Source organism: Hyaena hyaena, unplaced genomic scaffold (assembly GCF_003009895.1).
Source record: "Hyaena hyaena isolate Hyena2069 unplaced genomic scaffold, ASM300989v1 scaffold_52, whole genome shotgun sequence".
Taxonomy (NCBI): domain Eukaryota; kingdom Metazoa; phylum Chordata; class Mammalia; order Carnivora; family Hyaenidae; genus Hyaena; species Hyaena hyaena.
Window position 1 is genome coordinate 3,096,877 of NW_024080684.1, and position 24,540 is coordinate 3,121,416.

Here is a 24,540-nt window from a genome sequence, read left to right on the forward strand (position 1 = left end):
CAAGCAGGCTCCATGCTATCAGCACAAAACCCAATGTGGGGCTTGAACCCACAAAACACAAGATCATGTCCTGAGCCGAGAAGTCAAGAGACAGAAGTCCAGCATCCTGAGCCACCCAGGCACCCCAACCATAATTTTTAAATGCATATGAGCAAAGATAGAATAGTTGTCTTAAAGAATGTGCATGGGCAGACATAAAATATCATAAGTATTTTCTTTTCAAGATGTCTTTCTCTATTTTCAAATGTCCCATAAATCGCTGCTACACACACACACACACACACACACACACACACACACACACACACTATGCTTTTCCTTCTCCAACTGTAACACTAGTTAATCAGAGTCAGCCACTAAATATTTATTAACAACTAAGTAAACAGTTCTCAGAGTATGGCCAGATACTAGATTGCATGGATAGCTTAGAGTTATCTAAAGAAAAAGTGAGTCTGCTGGGAAAATAACTCTCTTCTGTCCAACACAATCTAGGAGCTACTAACACCAGAAAGGGAGTCAGCTAAAGCAGAAGCTAAAGGCACGGGATCCAGGAGTAGAACAAGAAAACAGGTCGGGTCAAAGCCAGGAGACTCTCTCTGGCAGCAGGTTCCTAGCCAGCGGCTAGCTAGGCCAGGAGGAAAAGGTCAATGCTGCTGTGAAAGGAGGAACTGAATCTCAGAGGGCCAAGAGGATTGCTATTTGATAAGGTATCTCCATTGATGGTACGGGAGTGACCTGGAAGAATTTGTGCGAGATGCCTATCTCACAGTCTCTGCGCATTCCAGCCTCTCACAGTATCTGGATCAGTGGCATTAAAATGAAATCTATCATGTTTCCAGACCATTATGATGGTTCTCCTCTATTTGGAGAAATAGTCCTCTCTGCAGACTAAATAAAGCTTTTTATATAAGGCACAAAAAGGCAAATAGGTCGTACAGCACAGAACCATATGGGAGCCTGTGTGCCCTTTTCCTTTGCTTGTCTTGCTTGCTTGCAAACAATAAAAACCTTTCTGAATAAATGAAAGTGAACTTTGAAACCAGCAAAACATTTCGGGCACCTTGCCACAAAGATATTCTCCAAGCAACTGCAGGCCATTTGCTGTCATGTATAGTTCTGTACTTCTTGCCACGTACTGGGTCTGCGGTTAAAGGAGTCCAGCATAGAATTACAGCCTTGATGCTTTGACGTGAAAAATTACTAACAGATCTAGATTGAAGGATTAGTACAAACTGATCAATTTTCAGTACGATGATGCACATGGGGCCTCATTTAAACTAATATCTTTATTTAACATCTAGGCTGTATTCATTTTTCCTGGATTAACTTAAAAGGCTCTACTAACAAATACAGCCGCCATTTACTACAATCCTTCCTGCAATTTGCCAAGGAATGTGCAAGAGATTTTACATACACACTTTATGTATGAGTCTTTAAAAACGCACAACAGTCCCTTTATTACCATTTTGCAAGCAAGGAAACTGGGACCCAGGATGCAGGGTGGCTGGGATTCAACCCTAAGTCTAACTTCACAGCCTCTGCCCATTAAGGGTATCATGGTCTACAAATTGCATGGGAAATGGTTATTCTATGAATACCTCTGGGACTTACCATCCCTATGAGAGTAATTTATGACTACAGAAAAATGTAATAAAATAGTGAGGTTACCTAAATAATCACCAGCCTCGGCATAGTCCAGGATGATGATAGCGGCCACACCAGTCAAAAGAAAAAGAGAAAATACAAAATCCAAACCCAAAGACTCAAACCTCTATCCGAGAGATCCAGACAACAGAAAAAGAGGCAAGGGGCAATGTATGAAAAGGCAATTTATTGAAGAATTTTTTCAAAGAGCCATTAAACATATGCAGAGAAGTTCAATTTCACAAAAAAAAAAAAAAAAAGGCAACTTCAAACATTTATATACTACTTTTTATCTCTCTACACTTCATGGATAGCAACTTACCAGAAAACACTTACCTGCCCCCAGCAATTACTCAAATGAACTAAGATCTATGTACACAGGTCATTATTCCTAATAATTTTTTTAATGGGATGCTACCACCACAGGATGGTTCTGACTTGATTCAAAAACAAAAATCATGCTTGTGAAAACCTAGATACAAAGCTGCACATTTGTATATTCATAGGAAAAGGTATGGCCAGACAAACAAAACTATTAATGGTTGGAAGGGGAGAAGGAATGATAATTTTCTACTCTGTATAATGTTTATTACACACTGGATTTTTTAAGAAGGAAGCTTATTACTTAAGGTATTTTTTAAAGATATTTAAATACATTATTAAAAATGAGGTTATGGTCACAAATTTCTTACAATAAAATATCTCTCTAACTCAACAACCACCCTCACAGGGAAACACACTTATTTTTGCCCAGCTCACAACCCAAGTTTCAATCCTCTGGTTCAGACAGAGAGTTTGACCTGTGTTCCTTTAGTCCTAGACTAAAATTTCACTTTGACACAATGGTAAAACTAGGCTATGACTCATCTTCCTCTGCAGAACAATGAAAGTTCTAGTTCAGTGGGAAAAAACTACTTGAGTTGCCCGTTCACCGAACTGTTCAAATCAAGGTCAAAATATTGGGGCAGGACCAAGCGAGTCACTGTACCCAGATCCTATCAATCACTCCTACCAGTCCTTTCAATGGTCCTCCAACAAAATCCCAACTTTGCCAATGGTTAGAATAGGAAGCACCTGGTGCTCCCTAAGTTAGGGTCAAAGAACCCAAATGTAACACAAAATGAATCCAGGATCCATGTCATGAGCATACCTTTCAAGTAATGTCAAGGAAAAACACAACCAAAAGGATAACAGGGTGCACAGGTTGAGCTTAAAGATAGATAGATAGATACATACATACATACATACATACATACATAGATTATTGATAGATAGATGATAGATAGAGACAGATGTAGATATAGATAGATATACATATATATATATATATATATATATGCTTTTTAAATATTTTTGAGACAGAGAGCATGTGCTTGAGTGGGGGAGAGGCAGAGAGAAAGGAAGAGAGAGAGAATCCCAAGCAGACTTCATGCTTGATGCAGGGTTCGATCTCATAACCATGAGATCATGACCTAAGCAGAAACCAAGAGTCGGACATTCAACTGACTAAGTCATCCAGGCACCCCTTAAATAGATTTTAAGTACCATAATGAATGTAATATTTGATTTCCTATTCCTAGACTCTAGGAAGAAGGCAAAGCCCACTATCAGATTTTTACATAACGTAGTCTTTATTTACCTTGAACGTTACCATAGTTTACAAGGTGCTTTAAAACACCCCCTGGGAAATCCCACTGGCTTGGAGACCCACCTCAGAAGTTCAGTGTCATTTTAAATCACACATCTCATTTCCTCCCCAAATTGTTTTGCTTCAAACAAGTCATTCTGTCTACCCTTCTTCTCCAAATTTAAGTTTTCTCGCTCACCTCTGCAAATTATATTCCACCTGGCCCTCCTAATCACCACTGAATTTTCTTTGTAAATGTTAAGATCAGCTAAAAATTCACAAGCCCTGAGAAATCTTCCCAGACAAGCCTCACTGCATTCTGACTACTCCAAAGTCTATGTTCCTTTATTCTGATACAGTCAGCTGATAGGTCAGGAAGCCCATAATATCTGGCAAAGATAAGCACACTCCTTCCTCTCAAACCAATCCTTACACAGTTCCCTCCAGAGAAGCTCGTGGTAGTGTCCCCAACCAGCCCCACCTCTGCACTCACATACACGTACACCCTAGCCCCTGATAAAATTCTTATTCCAAAGTTCTCAACCTGCCTTGCTTCATGAAGATGCCACCAACTAGGAGGCTTGTCTCTTCTGAGAGGGCTGCTCAATGTGCCTGTTCCCCTATGATCTCTTCCAGGAGTTTCTTCCAGATGACAGCTGATACTCAAAAGAGCCACAGTCTAAGATAACATATGGTCTTACATTGACACTGACCGGAAACGAAGAGATCCAACCTTCTTCCAGACTTCCTGTTGCTCAGAGGAATTGATTCATTCATCCCACAAGCAGACATTAGCCTTTCCTGAATGCCAGGCACACAGTTAGGTGCTGGCTACAATGGTGACAGGGTCCTGGTTCTCTTTACTGAGCTTTCAGTCTAGTCAGGAACAAGTTACAGCCCTTTGTGCTTCTCTACCTTGAATCTACAGCAGAATCACTGAGAGACTTTGCGAAAAGCTACCAGGTCAAGGTGTTAGTCTGCTTAAATCAGAATCTCTGGCAGTGAAGCTTCAACACTTTGATGATTCTACCGTGGAGTCAAGGTTGAGGATATTTTCACTAACCCATTTAAAAAGGAAACGGCTGACATGGAGTCCTCTCAGCCAACAAGCAAGCAGGAAGGACAGCAAGAAAAGCTTCCTCCCAGCAGTGGCTTCCTGAGCAGGGCAATTTCTAGACATAAATCATCTGTGCATTAGTGGTGCCTACAAATCCTAGAATGGCACCAAGTAATTTCTTATTCCACATTATCAAGACTTTTTTAAGTTTATTTATTTTATTGGGGGGGGAGGGAGGGAGAGAAAACATGAGTGGGGAACGGGCAGAGAGGGAGACAGAGAGTCCCAAGCCGGCTCCACACTTGGCACAAAGCTGGCCTGACTCGAGGCTCAATCTGTCATCCATAAGATCATGACCTGAGCCGAGATCTAAAGCCAGACACTTAACCAACCCAGCCACCCAGGCACCCCATTTTCAAGAATTTTTTAACTTTGGTCTCCCTCAATTAGATTATTCTTAACAGGTCATCATTTGTACACAGGCATCAAGATTAGGGAAAAAAAGGAATTATTTCACAAAAGTATAGGGTTAATATTTTTTTAAGTTTATTTATGGGGGGGGGCAGAAAGAGAGAGAGAAAGAGAGAGAATCCCAAGCAGGCTCTATGCTGCCAGTGCAGAGCCTGATGTGGGTCTTGAACTCATGAACCATAAGATCATGACCTGGTCCGAAACCAAGAGTTGGATGCTCAACTAAATGAGCCACCCAGGCACCCTAGGGTTAATATTTTAAAATAAAAAGATTCTGTATCAAAGAAAGATAGATGACAGATAGATAGATAGATAGATAGATAGGGATTCGGATTTCAACTTACTCTGTTTTTCCCTGTTGTATCTCAATGGGTAGCTGGGAGCCAAAGACACTGGAGTTCCACACAGAGCAAAGGGTCGGCAATTTCAAAAATAACACTGAATGGCTAATTTTGAGCAAATATGTATCTCAAATTCACACCATTTTATAGCTTGTTTTCACTATTCCCTTTAGATTCTGCAACGGTCATTTGCATATCAACTCTGTATTGTCGAAAGTTTAATGTAAAACACTGTGGTTTCATTTATTTCACCTTACTTGAGATCTGTAAATAAAGGATTCATCCCAAAGTTCCATCTATTATGGAGATGCTCTGAAAGGCAGAAAAGGCCATGTGTTGCAATGAAATATAACATCCATTAAAAAAATGTATTTTTTTCTATCGTTATTTCTAATAAGATCGCTAGAGATCTACCCAGCAGAAAGAAGGAAATATTCAGTTCACCAAAAGCCAATGTGAGTCTAGGCCTTTGTGAAATTTGAAATCATGTGCACATTGGTTTCCTATTTTTATTAAAAGAACATGCCCTGAAATATTTTTTTTTTAATGATTTGTATTTTCCAAAAGCCTCTGGACTGGTCAGAAGGTGGGGCAGAATGCTATGTAAATGGGCCAGAATTCATATTTAAAGCTCCCGTCTACTTGTTTTAAAATGTCCTTACTATTTAAAGATCTGTTTGTATTCCTATTATGTCTTTTGATTTCACCACCATAGTTACTTGAGACCCTTTATAGCAAGACAGTAACATGCACACAAACAGACTGTAGCAACTATTAACGCCAGCGAAAGGATTAAATCAGAGTCCAAAAAGATCTTTGAAAGGCCACAGTGCTGCAATGCTTTCCTATACATGGTATTTTAATTCTGGTCCTTGAGCAGGATTTTAATTTTCTGTTGAGAGCATATTGTTCTTTAAATAAGAGAGAAAGGAAATAGCCAAAGAAATGAATTATAGCCCACAAATCTCCTAATATTACACTTGGCCAAGAAACCAAATTGACTAAGAAAATATGGGCTGCACCGATCATTTTAGTTTAGATCCACTCCACAGAGAACATGCCTCCAAGTATTTACCATCTCATTCATATGGAATTAGGATAAAAAACAAGAGGTAAAGAGTAATTCCAAAGGAGAGAAACACACAGTGTAAAAATTCTAGCCAGCCTAAAAGTTTTTCCCACAGCGACAACACTCAAGCATGATCCGTGAGGTCAAACAGCATATTGGGTTGTTTTTTGTTTTTTGATGTTTTTTTTTTTTCCACTCAGAAAGCTTATATGACCAGTACACAAATACATACATTAAGTAAGACACAAACATCTGACCTAATCAGAAAAACTAGATCTCTCTGGAAATAAATTCCAGTGAGAAATGTGCACGACCACATCCATTGTGAAGCTCTGCATCTGTTGTTTCATCTCGACAACACTGTATGGAAACGAAAATCCCTTCACTTACAGTCCCCACAAAGTACAAATGTCTATTCGTGTCCTCATCTGTTCCGAACTACATATTTTAAAAAGTAAAGTATCAGAACACCTGGGTGCCTCCGTCAGTTAAGTCCCTGACTCCGGATTTCAGCTCAGGTCGTGATACCATGGTTCATAGGTTTAAGCCCCACATCACTGACCTCTCTGCACTGTCAGCACAGAGCCTACTTGGGATTTTCTCTCTCTGCTTCTCCCCTACTCATGCACTCGTGCTTGCCCCCCCCCCAAATAAATAAATAAACGTAAAAAAAAAAAGTATCTTTTTAGCCAGTACAGTAAATCAAAACACCATGGGATGAGCTCTGTCACTATTCAATGGCACAGAGGAAACTTTATATGACAGTAAAGAGTCAACACATCATAAGCTACTTTGAAAACACAAAGAGGCAAACTGAAACACATCTGTCACAACAAATTTATGGACCTTGGAGTGCTTTTTCCAAAGAAGCCAATAAATGGTAAATTGTCACATTCTGAAAAGAAGGATAGAGCAGACAGGGTGGGTCTCCACTATTTGGAGTCTAGACAGATGTGGCATCAGGAAGCACAAACCGGCGTGTTCCCAGCACCAGCCAGGCCCTGCCCTGCCTTCAGCAGCTCTGTTACTTAACAAGTGTCTGCCCTTGTTCAAAACCCCCTTTTCAAAACTTCACGGGCTGGGAGTCATGCCAGTCGACAGACTTACCTGCTACTTGCCTGCAGACCTGGCGAGCTCCTGGCAAGTCAAGTCTGCACTTTTTCCACCGAAACGTGGTGGCTGCCGGGCCGCTCATCACCTACAGTTGCTTAAATGACGAGGAAAAAGATGCAGAGGAAGTGGACCACAAAAGCAGCCTGCGAACTGCACACTGGGATGTCCTGTTTTGGGGTGGCTTTTATTTTTCCCATGAGAGGATCTGACTAAACCTAACCCAGCCCTCCTCTAAATACCAGACAGGAAGTTACATTTAGCAGCAAGTGAAAACTCCTTAGGCCGTTTCTTATTATTGTTGTTGTTGTTGTGTTGTTGTTTTTTTTTTTTTTTATTGTCACAACTTGGAGCCTTTGAATGTTTCTAATGTACTACAAAGAGATTATAACTTTGCTTCCTGTTTTGACAGTGTTGGCTGGTAAGGAACACCTCCACCCACCTCCCTACCCACTACGTATATAAATAGAGGCATTTGCCCCGGTGAACAACTGGGCTGAAGAGTTTGGTTACATATTAACCACACTTCAAAGAATAAACTGGACTTGTTATTTTACTTCAATATGCATATATACCTTGGAGAAATGAAATTCAAAAGGATATCTTCTTAATTTCTTACACATTACTATGACAGAAAAAAAAAAGAAGCTTACCCACACAGAATTATAAAATAAGAAGTAAAACATTTGACTCATATTTTCCAGCCTATACTATTTTGTGTATGTGCTCTCTTGCTGTGCACATGTTATCCACACACATATGACAAGCCAGGAAAATCATTACCCAGAGTACCTTACTCTGTTTTTTTCCTACTGTGTCTCTCCTGCTTCGCAACAGAAACTTTGTACTTATAAGCAAGATTTTCATATTTCATAGAATATCTACCTTATCAGGATACACACGAGCTTCAATTAAAATCCATCTCTCTTCGTGCTACTGGCTGAGATATGATAAAAAGAAACTTGCCAGGACTTGCTCCAATCTCTGGGTGTTTCCTAGACTACAGGCTGTGTGACTCTGGCAAAATACTCTCTAATACAATCTTCAAATCTGTAAAATGGGAGTAGTGCCCCCACCTATTTCCTCAAATTGTTGTGAGGAGACAGCAAAAAGCACAGTGGTATGGATTACATCACAGAGTCAAGCCCAATTCTTTTTTTTTTTTTTTTTTTTTTATTTCTAGGAGAGAGAGAGAGACAGCGTGAGCAGGGGAGGGCCAGAGAGAGAGGGAGAAACAGACTCTGAAACAGGCTCCAGGCTCTGAGCTGGCAGTCAGCACAGAGCCCGACGCGGGGCTCGAACCCACAAACCGCGAGATCATGACCTAAGCGAAAGTCGGACGCTTAACTGACTAAGCCACCCAGGCGCCCCGAAGCCCAATTCTTTTTTGTAAGAGCTTCTATTGATATATAATTCACATAGTATGTAATGAAGCCATTTAAAGTGTAGAATTCAAGGATTATTAGTATATTCACAGAGTTATGCATCCATCACCACAATCAATTTCAGGACACTTTCATCACCCCAAAAAGCAGTCTCTCTACATTTTCTCCCCTACCCACCAGCCCTAGGTAACTATGAAAACCTACTTTCAGGTCTCTATAGGTTTGCTTTTCCCAGGCATCTTATATAAATAAAACTTTGGAATAGGTAGTCTTTTGTTACAAGCTTTTTTGACTTAATATAATGTTTCCAAACCCAGCACTTCACTTCTTTTTACAATTGAATAATATTCCATTGCATAAGTACCCCACATTTTATTTATTCACTCATCAGCTGATGGACATTTAGGTTATTTTAATCTTAGGCTAATATGGATAATGCCGCTATGAGGATTCAGGAACACGTTTTTATGTTCACATATGTTTTCATCTCTCTATAGGACTGCTGGGTTATATAGCAACTCTATGGTTAACCTCTGGAAGAACTCTCAGATAGTTTTCACAAGTGGCCACACCATCTTACATTCCCATCAGCAGGGTAAGAGGGTTACAATTTATCCACATATTCACTAACATGTCTCATTATGTCTTCTTATTATCTTAGTGGATATGAACATCTCATTGTGATTTAACATGCATTTCCCAGGTGGTTAGCAAAGCCTAATTTTATCAGTATCCCAAAAATGTCTCCATTCTTGTAGACTGGGCTCAAGACTCAAAATACAGAACAACCAGTAAGGCATGGGGACCATTTAATCAAAATGGATAGTGACTACTGAGCTGAAACAAGATCTTAAAGGTGTCCAGCTTTAAGAGTAGCTAGTTTCCAAAAGACATGAAAAAATTTCAGAAGTGTTTAATTGGTATAGCTATACAGGTTCATACCAGCTAAATAACTACTGATTTTTGAATTAGATCTCCAGTAAGACACTGCTAAAGCGGTTGACCCTTCTTTCTCTACTAAAGGGCTGCTTAAGAAAACTTAAGAGAAGATGAAATTCTCAATGTAAATATGATATTTCAATCATTCACAAATCATTTCTTTCCTTCTGTCTTTTTCTCCCCCCATTCTGTCTTTCTATATGTGTCTTCTTCTTCAATACAAAGAGGTTCAACTAAAGCAGCCTTTTGAATAGCCATAATTATTTACAGGAAGAGATTTTAGACCAGATGTGATTTAAGATTGAGACTCTCACAAATTTTGAAGGTAGCCAAGAGGGAGAAGTCAAGATATAGACACTAGCAATATTTTCCCCTTCCCTCTTAGAAATGTGATATTGGATGAAAAGATATGTACGCCCTCTATGCTTATCACAACAGTATTTACAATAGCCAAATATGGAAGCAATCTAAGGGTCCCTTGATAAATGAAGGGATAAAGAAGCTGTGGTATATAGCAGTGTGTGTGTGTGTGTGTGTGTGTGTGTGTGTGTGTGTGTAAAATATTAGTCATAAAAAAGAATGAAATCTTGCCATTCACAACAACAGACATGTTGTTATCCTAGAGAGTATTGTGCTAAGTGAAATAAATCAGACATAGAAAGATAAATCTCATATGATTTCATTGATATGTGGAGTCTAAAAACAAAACAAACAAACAGGTACAGATTCATAAATGCAAAGAATAAACTTGTGATTGCCAGGTGGGAGGGGTGGGGTGATGGGCAAAATAGGTGATGGGGATTAAGAGGTAAAGTTCCCATTTTATAAAATAAACAAGTCACAGAAATGAAAAGTACAGCACAACGTATATATAATAGTCTAATACCTTTGTATGGTGACCGATGGTACCTATACTTACCACAGTGAGCACCGTGGAAAGTACACAATTGTCAAATCACTATGTTGTACACCTGAAACTAGTGTAACACTGTGTCACCTATACTTCAAGTAAAAAAGAAATGTGATATGGGGAGAACAGTAATTATTCTAATTCAAAGGGATTATCTAATCTAATGCAGTCTAACTCAAAGGAATTACAGTTTTATTCAGACGATGGTGCTTGAACAAATTCATGTTACAATATTGTCTCTTTCCTAAAACATCCTATTTTAGGATTTTAATTTTCTTAATCCCTAAAAAAAAAAAAAGAAACAGAAACAGAATAAAACCTACATGAAACATGACAAAGAAAATATAAAAATGACATAAGCTTTAAAAAATAACAAATTTTTCTTTATTTTCCAATATAAGGCCTCAAGCCTTGCAACATGTTATTAATAATATGATTCATCCCTCTTCTAAGAAATTTTCCATGTCCCAAGGTTGCACTATGTAATCCATTGTTCTAGTTATTTCTTGGCATGCAGCTAACTATGAAAGTGACCGCTGAACTTTCCTATGTCAAATAGAACTTTCCATTGTGGGAAATTTCTACAACATTCATATTAAGCTAAGTGGAACTGTCATCAAAGCTCAGGGGCAAATATAGTCTGTATCAACCAATACAACTTCTAAAGTATGTTCGATGCAAGAACAGCAAACCATTGATCAAACACAAGCGAAAAGGCTTTATCAGAGTTTCAGTAAATACTTGATGGTAAAGAAAATCAGAAGCAACAATCAGCTTATCAAAGTTATCTGAAAGTTCTTCTAAAAGGATCTAATGGGAGGCACTTTTTAAAACTGTTCTGTAATGTCAGAACCCACTCCATCCACAGACCCTTTCTGCTAGATTACACGGTGACCTCATTTCTAGTTCTTGTGAAATCAATAGACCATTTATGCTGCAAGTATCTGTCTAGGGTATGCACTTTCTTATTCAATCTGGTGTTGACAGCAGTAATCAAATTTTGTACATACCACTAGGTCTTTTATAGCTCAGCAGCAACTGGCTGCCGGCCTAGGTCTACTCTCACCAAAAAGGAGAGAAGGGATTGGACTGGAGAGAGAAACACAGAACGTATCAGCTGAAATTACAGGGGGTGGTGTTGAAGCCAGAGAGTGAAGCACAGGCAGGGGAGGGGAGACTCAGCTCAGGCCTAAGTGAGCAGACAGACTCTGGCTGTTAAAGGCACACTTTTTTTCACCCTTTCTGTTATCTGCAAACCCTCTTGGCTTTGAACATCTCATTATAATGGTCATTCCTAACTAATGAACCCACATCTAACCCTGTAGAGATGCAGATAAAAGCTAGAAACAAATCACACCCTCCATCCACCACCAGAGAGGGCAAGGGTAAGGGAACACTGGAGTTACGGCACTTCCCACGAACTCTCTAGACACTACTGGCTTCATTTTGTAACTCTTCTACATGCACTTAGACTAGAATCAAACATTTTTCTCAGATCAAAAAATGCTAGGTTAGAGGCGCCTGGGTGGCTTAGTCAGTTAAGTGTCTGACTCTTGGTTTAGGCTCATGATCTCGCAATTTCATGAGCTTGAGTCCCGTGTCAGTCTCTGTGCTAACAGTGCACAGCCTGCTTGGGATTCTCTCCCTCCTCTCTCTCTGCCCCTCCCCTGCTTACTAGCGCGCTCTCTCTCTCTCTCTCTCTCTCTCTCTCAAAATAAATAAATAAATAAACATTTTTTAATGCTAAGTTAATCTTCTTAGGATAAAAACAAGCTCAGTTTTTAAACTAATTGATGAGAGAGGAGACCTGACTTTGAAATTGTACTGGACTTGCTGTCTTAGACTTCAAATCTGCAAGAAATCACACTCTAGCTAATAGATATTTTTTAAAAGCAGCATGGATGCTGCCACTTCCTGGTATGACAAGTAACTTTTTTCTCACATTTTAAAATTTGAAACAAATTTAGATTTCCCAAAAAAGGTATAAAAAGAGTCACCCAGAGTTCTCCTACTCCTCACCTAGCTTCCCCAAACATCGTCACCGTATTACACAACCAGAATACGAATGTCAAAACCAGAGAATTAGCACAGATGCAATACTACTCTACATAACTACCCCTACAGAACATATCCAAATGTCTCCACTTGTCCTCTTTTTCTGATTTGTGGTTCAGTCCAAGATCCTGCACGCAAGCAACACTTCAAAAATCCAGGATGTGTCCTTTTCAATAAATCATGCACTATCTAATGAACATTCGTGATCCCTCCAAAAGCTCTGTTTCTTTTCATGCTAATGAGGAGGTGTCATCATTAACCACGGAGTCTTCCAGGCTAGGAATGTTCTTTTCGTCCACAATTCTCCTCATATTTCAGCTGTGAGCCTTATCAATCTTACTGTGTAAACACAAGTCAAAAAGACCTTCACAATACCTTGTCCAAAAACCTTGAACCAGATGTTTGCCAAATCAGAACTTTTCCCATTTGAGCAAAGTTAATAGAGCACATAGGACATATATTACATTAAAACAATAACAAAAAAAAAACAAAAAAACAAAAAACCAGCAAGATTCAGGGCCATTTCCCCTAATCAAACACATTAATAGTTCTGCAACAAATGCGTATGTGTCATGAATGGTAGGCGGGATAGGTAAAGCATCCTAGCAGTTCAAGTCAGATTTTAACCACCAAATGAGTTCAAGGTCAAGCTCAGGTTTACTGTCAAATGAATTACAAGAAGGTACACTTTGGTTTCCAGAGTTCTTTTGAACTACTCTAACTGCAGAGGAGGAACTGTGGAACTACCTGTGAAATCCGACGGCCTCATTCGTCTCCCGCCCACGTCAACCACATCCCCATCTACTCTCCTGGTAAAGCCACCTGCAATGTCACCTCTGCCCCTAGGCTCTCTTCACTCCAACTCACATTCCCACAGATCCCCCGAGTGACCGTTCTCAAACATCTACAACTCCCTAACCTCATAATCCTTAAAGATTTCCCATGCCAGAAAAAGGGGGAATTTGAAGTCCACTCATCTTCATGAGGTTTACAAAGGTCTCCACCATCTGAGCCAACTCCCAGCCATGCTGATCATCTACACAGCAAGACAAAAAAGGTATAGTCTCTGTCCCTTAAGATTCCCACAATCTAATTCAAGCCCTTCCATATTTTTATCAGAGTAATTACGGTTTAGAATACAACCTCTAAATGTGGACCTTTTAACTCATTTTTTCTCTAGCTAGGAAAATCTACCTTACCTCTTAATCACATTAAAGATTACTAACAAAATCCCACATGTTGACATGAAAAGGATTTTCACATGATTTTAATAATATACCTAAAAATACAACACTACTGTTGGTATGGTTAAAACTATTACAAAGAGCAAAAGCCAGAAAAACTTTTATAAAAATAAGCAAACCAAAAAAGTAACATCAAGGATGGTATTTAATGGGCTGAGTGATTTCTCATGGGATTGTTTTTCCAAAGCATGAAGATATAAATAAAATCTGAAATCATGCCTTTGTTTCCATATTAGTATATTAATGGAACAGAATGACATTATAATCAACAAAATTGCATTAGGGTGAGTTAAACCAAAATGCCCCCCGTTGAAGAGCTTCGAATTTATCCCCAATCACGCAGAGGCTGACCTCAGATGCAGGCTTTAAGAAGATGCCAGCGAAGGAGGAAAGAAATCATATTAAGTATTATTAGTTTCATTTTCTAGTGTGCAAATAGTCAACGATAGCTACTTGGAATGAGGGATTAAAAGAAAAATTCCTAGAAGTTGTATTTCGGAATTAAATGACAAACTTTCTTACAATTACCTCAGGAATCCTGCACAGAAGTAGTGAGATTAAGAGGTAAAACAAGTACCACCAAATCCCTTAAAATGAGAGTTGTAGGGAAAGGGGGTAGGTGCACACATCCACTCCCTACACCTGGACCTAGGAGGGATTCCCTCCCGGGATGGCCCTACTCTCACACCAGAGAGAGAGAGAGAGAGAGAGAGAGAGAGAGAGAGAGAGAGAGAGTGTGTATGTGTGTACACACATGTAGCAAGGTTTCTCACCAGCAGTGTTACTTCCAAACAAGATGATGACTGCCTGGAATCAACTGAGGAGAGGCCTGCAGTAGCCGACAGCAATCTGTGTTAGAACAGGCCAGCCCTCCATGGCCACAGAGTTTTGCCAGGACTCTGCAGAAGCTGCGTCCACGCTGCCAGGGCAGCAGAAGGAACCCTGCAGTACTGGCTGCTTAAGGCAGGGATCGCTGGGATGGCGACTCCAGCAGCAAACAATCCACTCTTGCAGAAGAAAGGAAGGTCACTAGCCGGGTTCTTTAAGGAGCAGGAACAGTTATTTAATAAGGAGAAGAAAACACCACAAATGCTTTGAAAGGAAAGAGGAATTTCAAAATATTGTTTCAAAAAGGAAGAAAATGGAAGTGAGTTTTCCGAATGTTTCACATGTACTGTTTTCAAATATCGGGTGAAAAAGAAATGCTTCCATTTCTCATGTAGCTTTGTGTTGCCATCACTGATAGCACAGTGACGACTGGCACATTGCAAGGACTTAAGAAAAGAACATTTGCTGAAAGAAGTGAGATGAGCTGATGTGGAAGACATCAGAGCAAACGGTAACAGTGAGTGTGTGCCTGGCTGGCTCAGCCGAAAGAGCACGTAACCCTTATAATCTTGGGGTCATGAGTTCGAGCCCCAAGTTGGATATAGAGATTACTTAAATAAATGAAACTTAAAAAAAAAACGAGAACGAAGTTAACAGTGGACCAGGACAGTGAGAGGAACCCAGGTCGGCTCTTGCATCCAGAGAGCACAGCGCACACGGCAGGCCACCTGACGCAGCAAGGTCTATGTCAGGGGTGAAATGAGAAACTGCAGCTCGGGGGAAGACCCCAAAACTGCATAAAGGGACTCCCCAGGAGACTAGAGAGCTGTGGCCAGGTGAGAAGGGCAGAAATATAAAGGTGGACCCATTTTTAAAAGTAGAAGCAAAAGAACTGGCAACCTGCTAGGCTGTAGAGCAAAGATCAGCAAGTGACTTTTCTTGAAGTGCATCTGCTGGCATTTTGAGGAAAATATCTCCACTGTCCAGAGGGTTCTAGAACCATCATACTTCATGAGAAGGTATGATGAAGAGAAGCATGGGGACTATCCTTTATTGCTGGCAGTAAAAACATTTAGTGGGAAAAAAGTAGCCTGAGTCACACCCATAGTGCACACCAGTCTACGCATCCAGACATGTGGCTCATAACACTTTGTCCTTCGGTCACTTGCAGTGACGATCTCAATCCAGTGTCTTCTTTTTGGAGTTCTTATGCAAATCTGAGGATGTTGGTCCCTCAGAAGATATGGGTATTAACATGTGTGAGTCATCTGTAAACTCTGCCTGCAGCTGATACCACACAAAGATCGTCCTGTCTAATTATGGACACGCCCACCCAAACTCCCATGGGTCATACCTCTCAACTTGTGAGTGAGGCATAAGCATCTACTGGTGACAACTTAGGGTAAAGAGTGGGGAGAACATGAAGGAAGGATCCAGAAAATAACAAGGCAGAAACAATGCCAAGGAACTGACCAGGAATATTTTCAATCAGGTCCAGGACTGCTGAGATCATAGCTTCCAAGAGGTAATTAGATGAGGAACAGAACAAGCAAGTACTGGTTATCACTCAAGAATTTATGAGCCATGGGACTCAACAACAAGGTCCCAGGGCCCAAGGCCAGTCAGCAAGCTGTCTGGTTTACTGAGCGCCTGCTCTGTTCCATGCAGCGCACTGAAAACCAGTTCCCAGGCAACACTAAGTACCAAGGAAGGGAGTGCTGTGGCACCTGCTATCACTGCGGGCATCAGGCTGAAGCCCCTAGACAGGCTGGAGCCTGTAAAAAGGGAAAGGAGAGGGCAGAGGCTGAGCAAACAAGCTGGGAGTGAATGCTACAGAAGGCAAGAAATGCACAAGCAGCCTATTGTTAAAGTATTCTAAGAAGTCACAAAGAACAGGGAGGAAGATTGGAGGGTGGAACGTGGAAACAATTCCAGAAGGTACAAAAGAGAAAACAGTGATCCAGAAATAAGGCAAAAACAGTCAGGCCCTCTACCCCAGGGCAGTCCCTGATGGTGCACAGGCCACGCCCAACTTTGCAGCCGGGATCACTGTCGTACCATTCCACAAGCAGCGCCACTCTCCAAAGAACAACTCCCCTTGGGGAGTGTCCACAAATAAATCTGTCTATCTACAAAAGTATAAATAAAGCAAACGTAACAAACTTGGTTTTAAATTGGAAATGCTGGGGGGCGCCTGGAGGGCTCAGTTGGTTGAACTTATAACTCTTGATCTTGGCTCTGGTTATGATCTCAGGGTTGATGGGATCAAGCCCCACATCGGGCTATGCACTGACAGCGTGGGGCCTGCTTGGGATTCTCTCTCCATCCCTCCCTTCTCAGTTGCACAGACACGAGCTCTCTCTCTCTCAAAATAAATAAACTTTTTTTAAAAATGTGTTAGGAGCGCCTGGGTGGCTCGGTCAGTTAAGCATCCAGCTTCGGCTCAGGTCATGATCTCATGGTTCCTGAGTTCAAGCCCTCCATCAGGTTCTCCTGACAGCTCAGAGCCTAGAGCCTGCTTCAGATTCTGTCTCTCTCTCTCTCTCTGCCCCTCCCTGGCTCATTTTCTGTGTCTGTCTGTCTGTGTCTCTCTCTCTCTTTCAAGAATAAACATTAAAAAAATTTATTAATATATTCAATTGGAAATGTTGGACTCAAATATCTTTCTGGAGGATGCCAATTCAGTAGAGCACTGGAGGCCCTGATGTCCCTACTGGACCATCAGTATGCAACCTGCTCAGTAAAACTCACCAGCTTTAGGGACCTCTGAACTTCAAAGTTTCTTCACCTCTATTTTCACTGATGCCTGCAAAATCCCTACAAGTTAAGCTGTATCAGTATCTCAACTCTGCTTTGAAAGATGAGGTAACTGAATTCCAAGTGACACCGAGTGAAACACCACTTCGCTTTGGACTTTCATAGCCTCAGAACAGGCTCCCAGCCCTTTTCCTTCCACCAATCGTGAGCCTTCTAAAGCAGCTCGCCGACATCCAAGGGCAGTGCCTGAAACAACATGGAGCCCAGAGGTTTCCAAGTTAGTAAATGATGCTATACAATACTTCCTCTCTTCCTCAGAGTCGTAGCCAAAAATCATATGAAACCAAGAGGAAATGGATGTTCCCCAACAGCAGTAAGGTTCCAAGTATCAGATAGCAGCTGCAGCTGCTGAAAGCCTGGGCTTCCCCACCCTAGTCCCAAACCCTGGCACAAACGCTAGCCTCGGAACCCCGCAGCCGCTCACATGTAAGTCTCCCAGCAACAGAAGGAAGAAAGGACTCAATGCCTCAGCTCTCAAGGGCATTAAAATCACACCCTGAAGGAAGAAGGTTGGTGACTCTTCACAGGAGCTACTAACCTGACCCCCCTCCACACCAGAAAGAGGGGGGGAGGAAAAGGAAATGAAAGTAAGTGACTCTAGGTTCTGGATTTCATGTGCAAGAATAGCCAGCAACAGGTGCAGCGTTCCAGTGAAATTAAGACTCTCTAAACGCCATTTGCCTCTGCGGCACCAAGAGGCCAAGCACAGAAACACAACATTAGCAGCGATGTCAGAAGTGCAATATCCTCATCATTTTCTCACCGGTAGCAATTTTGTAAAAGAAAAAAAAAAATACCACACAGACCACAAAACATGTCTCTGCTGACACACAATTTCTTTCACATAGTCCTCTCCCCAGTTTACTCCAAAATAATTTAAACGTTGGTCATACTAAAACATTTTTTTCATGCCTAGTGACTAGCACAGGACCTGGTATATACAGTAGATGGGAAATACGCATTTACCAAACGAAGGAACGAAACCAACAAGCAGGTATTTGAAAACTTGTCTTCACAAATAACGATAACCAAAATCTTACCTTCAGAATAACATACAACTCTGTTTTTCTCCTTTTCTCAAAAATAGAACAAAAGGTCGGAATCAGGAGCCCAGAGAGCAAGAGATATCACTATGAACAGATCAGGAGATGCCAACCATCCATCTCCCGGCTTAGAAGGTCTGCCGGCTACTCCTTGGTATTGACAGACCTACACACAACGGATTCTCATCTGGAGGACAGCAATTCTGCCTTTAGATTTTCCTCTCTTTCAACATGGCATTTCATATAGCATTTTCCACCTGCCATTACTAAAGAATACACAAAATAAATTTTGTTGTGTAATGTTTTCAACAAGATAAAAATAATCCACAGGTAATATGTTTCGGAAAATGTGCCAAATGTGATGTAAGAAAAATAGGAGTGTGGGAGCACCTGGGTGGCTCACTCAGTTAAGCATTCAACTTCAGCTCAGGTCATGATCTTGTGGTTCACGAGTTCAAGCCCCACGTCAGGCTCTGTGCTGACAACTCAGAGACACTCTCTCTCAAAAATAAATAAAACATTAAAAATCTTTTTAAAGAAAAAGAAAAATAGAAGTGTGGATATGATGTAGTAGAGATGAAGCCACTTTATGAATTATAAAAGCTGATAAAAGGAGTAGAGGAAAATGGCATGAAATTGAGCCCATAGATGGAGATTATCTGTTGCACAGATACTGTGCTAAATAAAAAGAACATTATCAGTGTGAAAAATGTCACTGATTTATAGGAGATAAAGGGCTTAAATAATGGCATTAATTATAAAAGTAAAATGGCACAGCACAGACAAGAATAAATCATCAAAATTATGAGATGTCTGAAAACTGAGTACAAATAAAAATATAGTGTAATGTATATTTTATAAAATTACCATAATGAGTCCATTTAAAGCACTCTTCATTCAATTTTCTTTAAATTAATTTCTCTTTTATTTTTAACTTAAGAAATCTGAGTAGAATTCCTCTCATCCCTAAATATTCAAATTAAAAATGCTTAGATTTTTTAGGTCATCCCTCCAAGAATCAAAAATAACTACTTTCTTTTACCTTTCAAAGGTCTGGAATAAACTTCTTAACTGAGATCCTAAATGCCTAATTAAGAATTACTTCAAATTCAATAAATAAACTGGAATAGCAAGTATATTAAGAGTGCTTCATTTTTTAAGTGACATTTTTTAAGTGCTTCATTCATTCATTTACCCATATGCAAGGATCTTTCATCCCTACAGGCCAGGCGTTGCACAAGGCAATACGGACAACAGTGGTGAATAAGAAAATCTTAGTCCTCTCCTTTACGGAACTCACAGTCCAGGGGACCCATCAACAACAAAGTAAACGAAGCAACTGGCATTGGGACCAGTGGGCTAAAGCAAGCAACACGACAGGTGGTAGGAGATAACAGGATGAAATCTACTTAGATGGGTAACTTGGAAGGACAGGCAACTTGGAAGAGATGCAACTGAACCCAATGCCCAATCCCAGAAAGAGCAGAAGGAGCTACCCAAGAGCCAGGGCACAGGTATTCCTGGCAGGGGAAGGAGCTTGCAAAGAGGCAGTACCCAGAGCTGAAAGCTGGCCAGGGATGGTACCATGGGCAGTGAGAGAGGAGGCACGTTATCAACATGGAAATAGCACCTCACCACATGATTCACCCGGCATGCCTTTGCCATTATACACACTTTCTCTTCGCCTGGAATCTTTCTCTTCCACACTCCCCTCTGCCACCTCACTGGTCCTTCTTCTGGAAAACATTCCCTGACCCTCCAACGGAGACCAAAGACTCCAGGAGTTAATCCCTCCTAACCTGTGACCCCATAGCACCTCGTATGACATTTTTACACCTCTTACCGCACTGCACTGAATCGCTGTGTTCAAGGACCCATAAGCAGGGATCTTGCCTCATTTGTCTTTGTTTCCTGGTGGTCTGTACGGGACTTGGCACCAGCAGATATAAAATAAAGTGAGTGAATGAACAAACCAAAAGAGGGATGGACATAATTTATGCCACCAACACCAATTTGTTACCCAGTACTGGAGATCTGGAGTAGCACCTTGGATACAGTTCACTAACCCATTTATAGCGTGTGAGGCAAGGGGATTTCTATCCCCTCACGACTGTCATAGAGCAAACACTTCTGGGCAAATCTTCTTACATCACAGAAAGGCAATGGAATAATCTTCACAGAGTATCATTAGACACTGGCACCAATTCATTCACATTCACAAACACGCTTCAAGTGCCAGGCCCCGCATGAGGCTGTGAGGCTGGCAGTGGCCCTAGTCATGAAGATCTACAACGTCAGTGAGCAGAGCAAATCCCATTTCCGAAATGCTGTTAATGACGGACATAATAAGATTCTTTACATGTAACTAACTTCTTTCAGAATATTCAAAGAAAAAAAATTTAATTCCAAGGTCACCCAGAGGACAAAATAATTTAGAATCTGTTGCTCAGTAATTTTCACACTAATTCTTGGCTCACTGAGTCATGCCTGGGTTTCCTGTCTACAACCAGTGGACAAAAACGGAAACAACCATAACATTCTAAGCGAGTGTTCATTACCTGCCTGTGACCCTTTGTCTCCTCCATGTGTAGAATCAGATGTCAGTTCCATTTCTCATTGGCTCGGCGTGTCCTTCAAAGGTGGTTAAGATTCATAAACCAACCATGCATGTTTTCTGAAGTCACAAAAATATATGTATCCTGCTGCCGCTGGAGATGCTTTGATGGAGTCAAACTGGAAAGCAGGGCCAACCAGTATGGGAACCGTGGGGAGAGGAGTCCCTCCCAACTGCCCAGACCAGAATGGTTGCATTCCTGCCACTGTGCACAGCCCAATCCTGGTCTACTCCGTCTGAGCCTTGGCCAGGCCTCCGAGCCTGTGGCCTTAAAATCCACAGGTGTGACAGCACTTATCTGCCCGAGAACAGCAAGGTATGCATTTCCACAAATACCACTGTTCAAACTGCTCAGAATCCAAAGGAGCTAAAGCACTTCCTCAGCTCTCCGTGGGTTTTCCTTAAATTTGTGCCAGAAGCAAATCTGGGTGAGGGAAAATGTTTAGGAATGACACAATAAAAAATGGTAGGTGTCTAGCTCTCGAAAGAGAGCTTTTCTCATAGCTGTACAATTTTTCAACCTATACATTCCCAACTAATCTCTAAAGCTTTCAGAGATTTAACCATTAATAATAATATACTAAATAATAGATGCCATGAAGCCCAAAGGTAAACTATGCTCTTCAACTAGAATTAAAAATACTATTGAACGAAACACAGACTGAATATTTTGTCAACCTCAAGGTGCAGCCTCATTCACTCCTTCCCAGTCACTGTCCTCATTCCCAATCTGTCCTCAACTAGGCTTTCTATGGGCTGAGCCCTGCCCTACTTAGGGCCTAAACACAGGATCTGCCCTCAGCCAACATCAGAGCGTCAACTTAAATACGGCTTCCATCACCACTAGTGCTCATATCTGGCCCCCCCTGATACTCTGTTACAGCACTTCAAGACATTTATCCCCTAGCAAGAAAACAACTATTTGTACATTCTGCAGTTTGATATCTGTATCTTCTACGAGTCCACACATTCCAGAAGCTAGATACCAGAACTGTTATCAGTTGTGATGACCATGCCGGTACAATGGCCGTACAATGGCCGCCATATGGAGTACTCAACAGAGTTATTTCCATCTCCAGTTGCTGTCTGTAAAAGTACTCTTCATGGCACACTGTTGTCACTGCCAAAGCCCCAAGGATATAAATGTTCGTCTTACACCATCAGCTTCATTGGGGGTTATTTCAATGCAAGGGGTCCATGAACTTGGACAAGAAGAAAAACCAGCTTTTCCTGGAACCTCTAACAAAAATCTGCCTCTCTGTCACCAAGGTAGATCCTACAAGGTAGATCTTGTAAGTGAACTTCAATATAATTGGCTTTCCTTTCTAATGCCATGTGCTTTATTTTATGCATTTAAAAACATGCATCTGGGAGCACCTGGGTGGCTCAGTTAAGCGACCGACTTCGGCTCAAGTCATGATCTCACAGTTCAAGGATTCCAGACCTGCATCGGGCTTTGTGCTGACAGCTCAGAGCCAGAGCCAAGGGCCTGCTTCTGATTCTGTGTCTCCCTCTCTCTTTGCCCCTGCCCCTGCTTGTAGTCTGCCTCCCTCTCTCTCAAAAATAAATAAACTTAAAAAAAATGTTTAAACATGTGTCATGAATCACCACACTGCTAAAGGGGTCTATGGGTCAAAAGAAAAAGTAGGAAGGTGATAAAAGTAAAAAATAAAAACCTTAGTCTACATCATTATCATGAGATATAAACATCTGATGAACCAAAAAATACTTCTACTCTATTTTTAATGGATTGAACATATTTTTACTCACTAGGGAAAAAATATAAAGTATTTCTGAAAGACAATTCAAAATAAACAGAATTATTAGAGAAGTTATTTTTACAATAAATATAGAGATATTCATTTCATTAGTTTCAGTACAAAACAACTATAAAAAAAGAAATTCTCGGAGAGCCTGGGTGGCTCAGTCAGCTGAGCATCCGATTCTGATTTTAGCTCAGGTCATGGGTTCGTGGGATTGAGCCCCACATTGGGCTCTGCGCTGACAGCACGAAGCCTGTTTGGGATTCTCTCTCTCCCCCTCTGTCTGATCCTCCCCCTCTCATGCTCTTGCTCTCTCAAAAATTAATAAACTTAAAAAAATTCTCAAGAAGGGTGCCTGAGTGGCTCAGTCGGTTGAGCGTCCGTCTTCAGCTCAGGACATGATCTCACAGTTCGTGGGTTCAAGCCCCGCGTCAGACTCTGTGCTGACAGCTCAGAGCCAGGAGCCTACCTTCAGATTCTGTGTCTCCCTCTTTCTCTGACCCTCCCCTGCTCACACATGTCTCTCTCTCTCTCTCAAAAATAAATAAAGCATTAAAAAATTTTTTTAATTCTCAAGAGACATTTACAAATTTAATAGTAGTGTAAAATAAAGATAATAGGTATCAACTATTAAATATCCTTGACAGACTCTTTTTGAGATGTAATTAACATATAACATCATATTAGTTTTAGATGTATTACATAATGACCTGATATATGTATATATTACAAATGATGACCACAATAAGTTTAGTTAACACCCATCACCACATAGTTTTCTTTTTTGCTTGTGATGAGAACTTTTAAGATCTATTCTCTTAGTATAGTAACACCTCCTCGTACCTTTCAAGTATGCAATACAGTATAGTTAACTGCAGTCACCATACTGTATATTAAATCCTCGGGCTTTATTTATCTTACAATTGGAAGCTTGTACTTTTTGACCATTTCTACCCATTTTGCCTACGCCCTACCTCCTGCCTCTGGCAGCACCAAACTGTTCTCTGTGAGTTTGGGTTTGTTTGTTTGTTTTAATTCCACATATAAGTGAGATCACACAGCATTTGATCTTTGGTATCTTTGACTCATTTCACTTACCATAATGCCCTCACGGTTCTCACACATTGTTGCAATTCTTTGCAGGATTTCCTTTTTTTTTCAATAGCTAAATAATATTCGTGTGTGTGTGTGTGTGTGTGTGTGCACGCGCGCGTGCGTGCATACATCACATCCTCTTTATTTATCTGTAGATGGAAACTTAAGTTGCTCCCATGTCTTTAATGATATTGAATACTTTTCTGAGATTCTATGTTTATGTTTTTACTCATTTTTTGAGAGAGAGAGAGAGACAGAGTGTGAGCAGGGGGTGGGGCAGAGAGAGAGAGGCAAACATGCTGTCAGCACAGAGCCCGATGACGTGGGGCTCAAACCCATAAACCACGAGATCATGACCTGGGCCAAAGGTGGATGCATAACCACCTGAGCCACCCAGGCACCCCCTGGGATATTCTTGATAATGATGGAACTCCTCTTTTTCCAGAAAGACACATCTTTGAATCAATAAGCCCCTGGAATTTGCAAACTGAGGATAGGAACCAGACAGGGTTACAAAATATATTACAC

General features: G+C 40.9%; 1 protein-coding gene across 4 annotated transcripts in view; it reads right to left on the reverse strand.

Moving 5' to 3' along the window:
- Nucleotides 1-24,540, reverse strand: part of UTRN (utrophin) — a 576,845-nt gene that overhangs the window by 455,640 nt on the left and 96,665 nt on the right. For 2 of the 4 annotated variants that reach the window (XM_039230879.1, XM_039230876.1), the window contains exon 1: nucleotides 7,317-7,412. The exons of the other annotated variants lie outside the window; for them this stretch is intronic. In XM_039230879.1, coding sequence (XP_039086810.1) covers nucleotides 7,317-7,404 — 88 coding nt within the window. In that variant the 5' untranslated portion in view covers nucleotides 7,405-7,412. Of the gene's footprint in view, nucleotides 1-7,316; nucleotides 7,413-24,540 lie in introns of those variants that run through there. 4 annotated transcript variants of the gene reach the window in all.